This window comes from Coccinella septempunctata, chromosome 2, assembly GCF_907165205.1.
Source record: "Coccinella septempunctata chromosome 2, icCocSept1.1, whole genome shotgun sequence".
Taxonomy (NCBI): domain Eukaryota; kingdom Metazoa; phylum Arthropoda; class Insecta; order Coleoptera; family Coccinellidae; genus Coccinella; species Coccinella septempunctata.
This window is the reverse complement of record NC_058190.1, coordinates 43781584-43794353: the sequence shown is the minus strand read 5'-3', so window position 1 is coordinate 43794353 and position 12770 is coordinate 43781584. Positions and strand designations below refer to the sequence as shown.

The following is a 12770-nucleotide window of genomic DNA, read 5'->3' as shown; positions in this document are numbered from 1 at the left end:
CTTGAGACAAAAAACTTTTACCCTTCTGCTATCTGGACAAGTCGTGGACTATGTATCACCAAAGTGACCCCTATTAACATCCTCCCCTTCGACCACAAAACTGTTCGTATAGAATGGATAATCAAAAATGTGCACGTTCATTAACAAATTGTTCTATCACATAGACACGTCTCCCACACCGATGACTTCCTGCTTGAATAGAAGTATTTTTGCGTCGGTCACTCGATCAAGGGGTTTGACCGTTTCTTTCACTTTGTGAGATTTAACGTTATGTCGAAACAATAATCCCTTTCACAAGTGCACCGTAACAAATTTGAAAATCTGTTAAATCATCCGGACTTAACCGTGTGATGCGAATCCTCCCTCGCATACGGTTTCGCAGGCCCGTATTCAGCCCCATCCGATCACATGCAACGTGCATATCTGGTCGATGATTTTTTTTTCAGTAACGCAAGGAGAACAGGATTAAAATTTCGAGTGGCTTCAGGTACTATTGACGGTATCCTTTGAATGCCTTGAACCCGCATTGAATAGAACACTTCACGCCAGTTTGTTAGTTTTCCGAGGAGTTTTTTTACTCCGGAAGATAGAGATTTTATTTCAAATTTCACAAATCGACAGATATCAAGTTAAATACGAAATATAACAATGATCAAACAAGAATACGATATATTTTTCAAATTGCCTATTCTCAATACTTTATCAGAGGGTTTCTTAAAACTTTGATTGTCCGATCAACGAGTTGACAGTGACTCGATTTCTAAAACGAAATCACTGAAACTTTTTCATTTCTGAATATATTGAAGAAGTAGCGATTGAGAATAATTAATGGACGTATGAATATCATAATTTGATGCGAGAATGATATTCTGAATGATCAATCAAACGTTGATTCCCCGATCAAGCTTTATGAAACCCTCGGTTTATCTAAGAAAGTGATTGGAAAATTTCTTCTGATCTCTTTGCCATCCTAGCATTGTCTCATCTCCTTCCAAAGCATGTGTCTCTCTGTTCAAAAAAAAAATTCTCGAATCCCTTCGATGAAGCCTTCCATCGAAACTATCGACCAAATTTCATTGAAATCTTTGAGAATACAGCCCTGCCTAACCCGGAAAGAAAATCGAGAGCCCTCTCATTACCATCTAGATAAATTCATTACGAAAATCGGCAATTCTGTTCAGTTCCCATGGATAACATTGTCACTTAATCCGTATCAAACTGTAAAGTGCGTCAACAATTAGATCAACCCCAGGGATCACCCTCGGTGCGGAAATAATCCCTTAGATGACTATCGCAAACTATTCATCTCAATTTGGCAGCGAATTTATAGACTTTAAGCCAGCAATATACAGTATGTAACACACATTTCATAATAATACTTGTGCATCATGTATAGCTACATATTGGTTTACCATTTTTGGAATCAACGCTGGAAGCTGGAGCATCATTCGATTTGCATCATTTTATGGTGGTTTGCGCTCTTTTATGGTTCGAATTGATTGAGATATTTGAGTAGGAAATGTTCCCGATGAACATGATGTCGTCGGGTGAAGACGTGCTACCGATGCGCTCTGGTAATTCGAGTGATACTGGTGAAATCCTGGATACACTCTGTAATTATTGCAACGCTAAAGTAGGTAAATCAGTTAAGTGCATCAAGTGTGTCGGAGTTTTTCATCCCTCGTGCTTGACGAAGGCTGCTAACAGGAAAAATACTGAGTGCCGACATGAAATGGTTCCGGATCGAGCAGATGACGAAGATTTCCAAATCAAAAGCGAGAATAAATTCCTAAAAATGGAAGTTAATTATTTAAGAGCTCTCCTAGAGGAAGCAAATAGTAAGAATTTAATCCTAATCGAGAATAATAAGTTGTTACATGAAAAAATCAGTAATATCGAGATGAACATAAAAACCAGTCTAAAAACCAGGAATGAGGATACCAAAACAATGATAAAAAATTCAAACGCTGACAGGCAAATTTCGCTCTCATACAGTTCTGTGCTCTCCAACTCAAGATCGGCGCAGGATGCGCAAACGACTCGTACGCAAATGTCGATGACTGATGCGAGTGAGAACGTTAATGTCAACAATACGTTACCTCAACTGGAGACAAATAATGGAAGAATTACTACTAATTCACAAGCGAATGAATCAAGGGAAGAGGAATGGAAGACAGTTCATGGGAAAAGGGCGAAAGAAAGGAAAACGGTACAGAAAATTTACGGAACAAAAACAAACGATCAAAGCACATCAATTCAAGGAGCCATACGTAGACGTTGGATATACGTGGGGAAGATTGCAGGTAAAGACGTTTCGGAAGAGGACATCGCCAAATACTTGGAATGTCTGGAAGATAGTGAACAATTTATAGTGAAAAAGCAAAAAACGATAGGTCAAAACTCTTCGTTTAGTATTGGTGTAACACAAGACGCTTACAATAAGATGTTTGATGAATCCTTTTGGCCACAGGGCGTTGTAGTCAGAGATTTCAACTTTGACAAACAGTATTTTCGGAAAAGGGACAAACGCAACACACAAAATTCATGAAAAAACTGGACTCAACATTACACACGTGAATATCCAATCCATTTCAACATCATTTAGCGGATTGGAGCTCTTTGCTTCGGAGAGTGCAGTGGACTTTCTCGCAGTTACTGAACACTGGCAAGATTCAGAACAACTGGAATCTTACAAACTCTCAGACTATCATCTAATGACGAGTTTTTGTAGAGAACGTAAGAAGCATGGTGGAAGTGCAATATATGTTAAAAACAATCTGGTTAAACACTGCAGAATCAGAGAGGATATCAACAGTTTGGGAGACCTAAATGTGATGGAATGCTGTGCTTTGGAATATTGTGAGTTAGCCTCAGTGAAATTAATCATAGTGTGCATATATCACCCAAATAAGATTGGCTCAGACATCAACGCATTTTTTGATAAGTTTATGCATATTCTGGATATATTATCAGTAGAGAAAAATAAAAAATTTGTCATTACTGGTGACTTCAACATTGACCTGCTCACCCCTGAGCATAAGAATACAGAAACTTTCATGCAAATTCTAGAATCGTATGGTCTGATAATATCAATTAACGAACCTACGAGAATAACCCAAACTAGTAAAACTTGTCTGGACAACATATTCACCAATATTGAAAATGGAACTGCTAAAGTAATTCAGCCTCACCTATCAGACCACACAGCACAGGCTTTCTTATTCCAGCCAATCTCCAAACCAGCAACTATTCGGAAACAACTGAAGGTACGTCAATATAACGAACAGAATATGGCAAGTTTCTTGAATGAACTGGAACACACAGACTGGTCCCTACTAAAGAATTTTGGGAATAGCGAAATAGATGAAATGTGGGAATACTTCTTCAATACTTACAAGAGGATTTTTGAAAACCACTTCCCAGTGAAACAGATAGAAGTAGGATCACAACAACGAACACTCCTATCAAGAATCAAAAATAATCCAGAAATACAAAATCTGAAGAAACATTTGGATGTCTTGTTCTTGATATCCAGAAAGAATGCTAATTTCCTTACAGAATATAAGAAAACAAAGCGGATTTACGATGAAATGCTTGTGGATTTGAAGAGGGCCTACTATGGGGGTAAAATTGCAGCATCTTCGAATAAATCGAGGACGACTTGGAGTATTCTTCACACTCTCACTGGTAAAAATGCTAAACAAGAATTAATTTTGCCATCGCATGACTATCAAACTGTGGTAAACAATTTCGTTCAATACTTTACTGTAGCAGCTTCTGAAATCCGTAGGAACCTCCCTGCAGGTTTGGCTCCACCTCGGGTCAACAAGGTGGATAAAAGTTTCTACATGTTTGACATTACCAAAGACGAAATCATCAAAACTGTCCAATCTATGAAGAATTCATCATCCTGCGGATATGACAATATTCCTGTCAATATTGTTAAAATTTCAGTACACCTTATTGCTGAACCACTGATGTACATCATGAATCATGCCTACACTGAGGGAATTTTTCCAAACGATCTCAAATTAGCAATTGTCAGACCGTGTTACAAGAGGGGACCAACAACAGATATGGGTAACTATAGACCAATCAGCATGCTGACAACATTTTCTAAAATCTTTGAGAAGGTACTGTCAAACAGACTGATTTCATTTTTTCATAAATTTGGAATTTTCAATAAGGAGCAACATGGTTTCAGGAAAAACAGAAATACTGAGACTGCGATCTTTCAGCTCACAAGCAAACTAATTGAATGTATTGATAGTGGTTATGTTCCTTTAGGCCTATTCTTGGACTTAACGAAGGCATTTGATTGTGTTGACCATCAGCAACTTTTAAAGAAACTGGAACTATATGGGATCAGAGATAAGCAGTTGAAACTCATAGAAAGCTATCTGCGAGGCCGAAGACAGAAGGTAATTATCCCGCACCAGGAATGTGACTATGAATCAGAGGAGATGACAGTTGAGATGGGAGTAGTGCAGGGTAGCATTTTAGGTCCGTTGTTCTTTCTTGTATATATAAATGATTTACCAGATGACCTTAATGCTCATGAAGATCTGACCGATGTGGAATTAGAAGTTACCATCTACGCCGACGATACTAACATTGTCACCTTGGACAGAGACCTACAAGAAACGTTCACACAGGCTGGGAAAATCTTAAACTGTGTGGAAGGCTGGTGTGCTGGCAATCAACTTCTTCTGAATGTTACTAAAACAGAATGCATAACTTTTCATACTGAAAGGCTGCTTCTTGATCTTCCAAGAAGAATCAACATTGGGGGAAATGAAGTGCAACTATCCAGCACGGTAAACTTTTTAGGGATTCATCTTGATTTAAATTTAAAATGGCATAACCATATTCTAAACCTCAGCAAGAAACTGTATAAGATCACATACACTTTGAATGTACTCAGATATCATGTAGATAGAGATACACTGAGGATATTATACTATTCAAACTTTCAATCACTAATTGCATATGGAATTGTAATATGGGGAAACAGTAACCATGTAAATAGTATCTTTAAAATCCAGAAGCTAGCCATCAGAATCATGTATAAGATGAAGTTTCGTGAGTCTTGTAGAACGGTATTTAAGAAAAATAATCTTTTGACAATAACTGGTCTGTACGTATATAAGTGTATTCTCTTTATAAAAACGCATCCAGAATTTTTCATTGAGCATCTCAATATGAACAATACGAGACGAAGAGACCCATACTTGTATCCAAGGGTTTCCTTGAGTCTAGCACAGAATAATGCTAAATATATGTGTTTGAAATTATTCAACCATTTACCTGAAAACATAAGAAATATTGAAAGGCAATCTGACTTCAGGAAAAAATTGTATAGTTTCATATTAAGTACTGAACCTTACACAATGCATGAATATTTTGCTGCATGTGACAGCTTGAGACCTTGTTAATTTGCTGTAGCTGACCTCATTTCTATTTTATTGTGTAGCCTACCCAGTGTGTACCTATGTGATAACTGTAGAGATGCAAATAAAGTATTATTATTATTAAAGTATTATTATTATAAAGGTAATATGTCACCCCACAAAAAATGTGTGAAGGGTAATATCACCATTGGTTATTGCCGATTGAAAAAATTGTTCTTATCTGAAACGCAATGTTTGTGAAGAATATTTTCATCATAGGGATTCAGTGCCCAGTTTGTTTTTTTGCTCCTCCGATTATTTTTTTTAATTTGAACTAACAAGTTTCGCGCACTTCCTTGGTTAACTTCAATTTTGTATTTATGAAATATAGAATTCTTTCTTTTTGGAATTTGAGAGTAATTCATTCATGATTTTTGGATATTTCCATCACATACATATGTTAGCATCACTGATTAATATTGAGAAAATTTTGCCATGGCCCACGGACTTCTTTTATAAATTCGGCCGTGATAAAAAGATATAGCCATTTTAAGTTTTCAGGTGCTGTGCCACCTCTTGAAAAACAAAATTACCTTCAGAATAACTAGCTGAATCTATGACACTACACATCTGTGGATCTTTCAAACAAAGTTGTAATCAGCCAAAGTACCCAATTTTCCAAATAGTACAGATACTTTTCAATTTTGAACATCAATAAGCTCGAAAACGGCGCATTATACGAAAAAATATGAAGTATACTTTTATTTTACAAAACTTTCAGGTATTCATTAAATAGCGTCATACTTTGTTTCAAAAGTTGGGTTTTTTGAATTTTTGGTATTTTTATGCTACGTAATGGTCTTAGTGAGAAAACTGGAAGACGTAGGTGATATCTTGTGTTCGAAAAAGATTCATCGAATAAATGAAAAACTATATTCCGAAATTCAATTCATTCGATAAAACCGTTCCTGAAATAAAACTGAAAATAATTTTTTATGGTTTTTCAACAGCCTGTATCTTTTGAACCGAGCCGATTTGGGAGAAATAGTAAAGGAAAAAAGTGTTTCTTTTGACCTCAAGAATCTACTATTAACATATTTTCACGAGTCAAAGACTCAACCTGTATATCGAGAATTTATGAATAATTGTATTATATGTAAGGCTTAATCTTTGTTTTTTTTTCAGGTAAGTGTTCTTCGGCCACTCACGCATCCGCCGTGATCGAGCTGGATTCAATTTAGCATACCGTAAGTACTCTGAAATAGAAATCATTCCGAGAGGAAGACTTTGATGAATGATCAATAGACGTACCGGCTAATGAGCGCTGGCGGCTTAGCGTTTATTGATCGGACAAGAAATATTGTTTTCGCCGATAAAAATTTGTACCGACATCATTAATGAGTGTGATCGATAGTCGGCGTTACGTCCAGTTCGTTTAACTTCTTCGGCAGATCTGAAATTGGATAGCGAAAGACTTTCCACGCCGAGGTTTGTTACGCGCCTACATTATTGATTGCGGACCAGATCACGATTTTTTTCGCTTTCGAAACGACACGGCAATATCTGCGTATCGTTGTCGAATTTGACAGCGTCAGTCACGAATTTCAAAAACTCAATTAACAGTACTTTCTCGGCTCGTTTCGATACGATGAAAAACGACTGAGCGTTCGCGTAGGTGAAGGATCATTTTTTATGTCATTGGGAAAGGATATTCGGGACAGCTGTTGTTTTAATTACCTGGAAATTTGGAAGCCGAGGTAGTCGGGAATTACGAGGATGTATTGATATCTAGTTAGCCTAGACCAGTTCCATGCATAAAATAAATATTGCGTTACCATAGCAACGAACAATAACTCATTAGAAGTGTCAGTGTGAAGTTTGAGGTCAAAAAAGTAAACCAGAGTAACGAAATAAATAAAAAGAAAGAAAAAGTCCAACGAAATTGTGAAAATCGAAAAATTGCAGTATCGAGTAATCATGAAGTAACTGTATTCAAAAGAGTTTAGAGATTAGCAGATTTACGAAGATATGCTTAATACCTTTGGTGATCAATATCCTTCGTATGCGACCGTGAAAAATTGCACTGCAAGCTTCAAAAGAGGTAAATTTTCCATTGAAGATGATGACCGATCGAGAAGGAAGTTTCCGTGTCAGTCCCCGAAAATATCGATGAAGTTTATGACATGATTTTATCAGACCGTCGAATTGGGCTAAAACGGATATCTGAAGCACTGAATATTTCATACGAACGCGTTCATTATAAAGTCCACGTCAATTTTCACATGAGAAAAATTGCTGCAAAATGGATCCCCAAATATTTGAATGTTGACCAAAAGCGTGCAAGGGTAGAAGCATCGTGTTCGATCTGTGCTCGATTTGAAAACGATGTAGACTTCTTAAACCGAATTGTAACTATGGATGGGATTTGGGTACATTTCTACGATCTAGAAACAAAGCAACAATCGATGAAATGGCTACACTCTGGTTCTCCAAGACCTAAAAATTTCGTGTCCAAAAATATACTGGAAAAGTTTTTGCTTCAGTTTTTTGGGATTGCCATGGAGTAATCATGATTGATTTTTAGATAAGGGTAGAATCAAAATCGGAGATTACTATTCGACATTAGTGACCACTCTACGGGAAAAAATTTAAGAGAAAAGACGTGGAGAGCTATCCAAAGCTGTTTTGTTTTTGCAGGACAATACTCTTGCACACAAATAACATGTTGCCATGCAGAAAATTCGTGATTTAGGGTTTGAATTCCTAGAACACCCCCCTTATTCACCAGATTCGGCTCCATCCGGTTGACCCTGTATGCTTTAACGGAAACTGCCCTCGAGAATCCTTCCAAACAAAATCTCAACAACAAAAAAGGTTTCTCAAAACATTCCAACACCTATTCCAGCTCGAGCAACACGTCAAAGCCCCACTACGAAATAAACAACCTCGCCGATAAAATAATTGTTTGCGGTCTTGTGCATTGTATCGTGGATTTCAATATTGAGCCCCGGTAATGCCGTAATGGCCCTGTAGTAAGCGATACAATAAAGTCTAGCTCGGTTTCATCTCGTGCAAGAGAGTCAGTGTGTGTCGATATTATCTACGCTCAGGCATTATTGGCAGCTTTGATTTAAAATAGAGATATATAATGTTCGTCAATTCATCGTTCGATTCAAAAGCCACAACAACAAGTGGTATAAATTCCGCCATATTGGCTCTTCTGACCCCGAGCGCAGACCCATGAGTATGCTGCTGCAGGACTGGATTAAAGGATATTTCTGCGAGATTTGTGTGAAGGGTTAACGATTGATGTCGATTTTGCAAGGTTGAACAGCTTCTTTTAGGATTGGAAGCCACCACAACTTAGTAACTGTGGAAAAATATGGCGTCGAAGTCATCTCAGCTACCGTTTTCTCGAATTCTATGTAAGTGTAGAGAAGCTGTAGATGCAGCTCAAGAAGAAACTCAAAGACAGCGCACAGATCAACAAGTCAGACACTAGAAGCTTCTTTATACTACTATTATACTTCTGCAGTTGCTGAGAAATCTGCACCCCTCCTCATGGCAGGAGTTCAAAACGTGAGAGAATAAAAAGAAATAATAACTCGAAAGTAGGTAGGGGGAGTCCGGATGACTTGCTCAGGTGGGAGACTTGAACCACCTCAAATATTTCAATTCAAATTTCGAGCTACCGGTATCTCAAATAGCTTGCGATATACTGGTAACAAGGCACAACTAGTGTCGACTCCATTTTGGCAGCCATCAGAACAGTTCGAGAGTGAGAGGGTTGAACGTGATTTTGTTGTTAGGAAGTAAGAAGTTGAAGAATTTTTGTCTGTTACACTGTCTGAAAAGTTTAATAGGTGCGTGGTGTTATTTAGTTTCATTGCTTTCATTGATTGATATTGTTTAACAAACGATGAACATTTTTAATAACAGTTGTAAAAGTTCCAAGAAAACATTGTTGACAAGACTAAAAGGGAGTGCGAGAGACTTGACCCATGCTATGGTCGGTAGACAAAATCAGTGGTACAAGTTTCCCGCACTGAGCTTAGATAACAGTTAGCTTCAAAAAAAAAACTTGAATGATATAAATGAATATAAAAAAATAAACGAAGGTTCAAAAAAGTAAAGAACATCTCAGAAATAAGTGAGAGTGACTCTAAATTAGAACATATGTGTTTCATACGCTGATACATCAGATGATGAATACTTTGACATAGACAATCGTTGTTCATTGGAAATTGTTTTCTTTCAATGTTCTTCCTGATAAACAAACTTATGCTCAAGTCTTTCTAGCCCCATTCAACTCTCCTATAGGTTAGGGAGACATGAGCCAATTTTCGGTTCCTAAAAAAAGAATTGCTGTACTCAAAATGTCCATCTCACCATCACTCTACTATTATTATTATCTATCGTTACCTATTCAGGCATATCTTCATGCAAAAAATGAGTTGCTACCATTCAGAGAAACAATTTAAGTGGCTTCAGAGTGAAAAGGGGTACAATTGCTCAAAATACTTGCTTGAATAATGTCACCAGTTATTGGAAGCATGGTTGAAAAAAGAATATTTAAAATAAGGGAAAAACCTCAGAAAATTTGTTGGGATTGATCTGAACCATCTGACAATAGTAGAAAAGTGTTTTTCAAAATATACCTAATCTAAAAACGATTGATTGAACGTTTGATTCTTCAGAACTCTGAATATCATCTTCTACACAGACAGTCCGATCCTGGTGCAGAAAATGCCATACGTTTTCCGTATGACATACTATATGAGCGGTTTATCCTTTCTTCAATTCAACTTCAACCCGGATTCGAGATTCTCAACTTGGTCGTGATGATCAGGCATTTTTTCCTCCTGGGTTTTATTTAGTGGCAATACCTCGAAGCATACCATGCCAGGATATTACTTTGTACAGAAGTATGTGACGCGTGACAGAGATCTTCTGCTTTAGATGATCTCGTAGTTAAACTTCTGGATTAATCCCTTGTGAAGCAGTTGTGATCATTTTTGTTTAGAGAAATACTTCTCCCCAAGGGCATCTTTTCGTCACCCTAGCTACCAATATCAGCTTTTCTTTTTCTTAGCTTGTGAAAAACTTGAATGTTTGATTTATGAAACGAAAAATAACTCTTCCTCGTCACAAAATACCTGTATCTCCCCTATAATGACTTGTAGGCCGCCTGGGGGCAACTATCCCTTTTTTTCTTTCCTTTCTTACGATATCCACCTTCAAAATGCATATGGGACCGTGGAGATGGTCTCCGAATTTATTAATGCGTCCCCCTTATCAGATAGATTAAGTAATTAATGTCGCTCGTGGAGGCTTTGGTCGTGAGGCTGGATAATCATTAGTGGTTACTTTATGGGGAAATTTTATCCCCGGTTCGAACGACCCTGAAATCCATTCCCGACGATTGGATGTCGATTCAACGATCTTCGATTTGTGTGCGAGAGAATGGTTCGTTTTATTTTTCGGAGGTATGCCGATGCTATCGGTTTCGAAATCTGTGCCGTAAATTTGATGGAAGGGAGTTGATTTGAGTCCGAAAATCAAGTCTGGGACCGGGCAGTTACCATGGGAGACCCTTGTGATGTACGCTGAAATAATTCAATCGTTGAATCGACTAGATCATGGTGAGGAATCCCAGAAATCATTTCTTTATAGTTGGGGAGCCCAAGAGATAATTTGGGATTTACTCGAGCGTGTCAGATATAAGGGGAGATACCTTGCACCTTGTAGATTACCTCTGCCAAATATTAGATTTGTATATAGTTAGAATTGTCTAGTACAGCCTGTCAGAAAAGTAAATAAATTCCGATCAAAAATTTCAATGAATTATTTCAAGGCCAACTATTAGTTATAACGTGCCAATATGGACTCTACTTGCCACTTGGTTCCACATCCAAGGTGGCCAACCGAACAATTCCACAGATGCAATTCAAAGTTTTTTTTCCAACCTAGAACAATCGCAGTCATACCACTGAAGAAGCAGTTGACGATTAACTTGTCGATAAAAATAATTTAGTAAATTCATTACCTACAGGGGATATACAGTGGAATAAATAATAATATCTACACGACAATATAAACTTACTACACGTACTTAGTGGACAAACTCAAAAACATTACAATACGGAATATAACCTGACATAAAAGGAATGTAATCACATTAAATAAAACGACCATTAAGTTGATTTACCAGTTATATTCCTACCAAGGCGCTCAACATCAGATTTATGGCAACATGGAGGAATTCAATGGTATATTATGTGAAGTATGAACTTGGTCAGGTGTTTCGAATTTACGAATACCGTCCTCTTCTTCTTTACCGGTGCTCATTTGAAATATTGACCCTACGTTCGGATTTCAACCAGCTCTAACCAATTATTTATGAATTTGTTAAGACTGGCTGCGCGTCTTTTTTTACCAACCAGATTTTCAATTCATTCGATGAGTAAACCTGCAAAATCTAACAGTTATCTATGATTCCTTGATTGCTCAAGTTGTTACATGCCTTTTTTTTCGAAATTTCATATTGTATCTACAGAGTGAGCCTTTGACTCGAACAAATATTTTAGCAGTCAGAAGACACACTTTTTTACTTTCACGTTTTATTCGAGTCTGCTCTGTTTAAAAGATACAGGCTGTTGAAAAACCATAAAAAATGTTTTTTTAGTTCTATCCCACAAACGGTTTCATCGAATGAAATTAATTTCGGAATATAGTTTTTCGTTTATTCGATGAATCAGATTCGAATACAAGATATTACCCATGTCTGTCTGTTTTCTCATTTTGACCATAACGTATGGTCCAACTCTTGGAACTGAGTTGGACGCTATCTAATGAATATTTGAACGTTCTGTGAAATAAGAGTACATATTCGTCATATTTTCAAAACGGTGACCTATTTCTATCTGAAAAATAGGTTCGAATATGCTTAATGACTCAGACTGTTGATTAGGATATATACAATGCTTCAGAATTTGGATAATAATTTTGAACAAAGTAAAATATACTTGTCCCAAGTCAACCACCGATTTGGGAGGCTTGGGATACAAGTTAAAATCTATTGATTTCTCAACTCTTAAATGAAATAGGTGACTTGGGACGGTGTATAGTTTTGAGAAATTGGAATTTTTGTGATTATATAGTTAAAATTCGGTAAGGAAATTAAATGATGAATCACTATTACTGCGAAAGTAAATATATTACAACTCAAATGTAGAAAAACTAAACAAAACAAGGGAACTTTGATTTCTTTCATTCTTTGCTGATTTCCTTGTGGAAATAACGTAAATAATAATATCCTGCGAAATATCGGCATATTTCCTGCTGCCAATGCGCCGCTTGTATCTATTCGGCATTGTCCCA

The 12770-nt window shown here is 37.0% G+C and overlaps 2 protein-coding genes across 7 annotated transcripts in view; both read left to right on the top strand.

Moving 5' to 3' along the window:
- Positions 1 to 12770, top strand: part of LOC123306610 (protein jagged-1b) — a 194693-nt gene that overhangs the window by 103571 nt on the left and 78352 nt on the right. The window lies entirely within an intron of this gene.
- Positions 2704 to 5531, top strand: LOC123306611. Of its 4 annotated transcripts, XM_044888689.1 has the most exons (3): positions 2704 to 3687; positions 3775 to 4080; positions 4288 to 5531. In XM_044888689.1, exons 1-3 carry the CDS (start codon positions 2715 to 2717, stop codon positions 5433 to 5435), a joined length of 2427 nt encoding a protein of 808 aa, XP_044744624.1. In that variant the 5' UTR covers positions 2704 to 2714; the 3' UTR covers positions 5436 to 5531. The 4 variants fall into 4 exon arrangements, with proteins under 4 accessions (XP_044744624.1, XP_044744623.1, XP_044744626.1 ...); XM_044888688.1 differs by having other exon boundaries at positions 2704 to 4080; XM_044888691.1 differs by having other exon boundaries at positions 2704 to 4080; positions 4205 to 4425.

What these genes read in the sequence shown, in the direction of transcription:
- LOC123306611 (XM_044888688.1), top strand. Translation starts at nt 2,715, where the DNA reads ATGACGAGTTTTTGTAGAGAACGTAAGAAGCATGGTGGAAGTGCAATA. An exon ending in GGGACCAACAACAGATATGG is followed by an intron (nt 4,081 to 4,287) that starts GTAACTATAGAC and finishes ATGTTCCTTTAG; the next exon opens with GCCTATTCTTGGACTTAACG.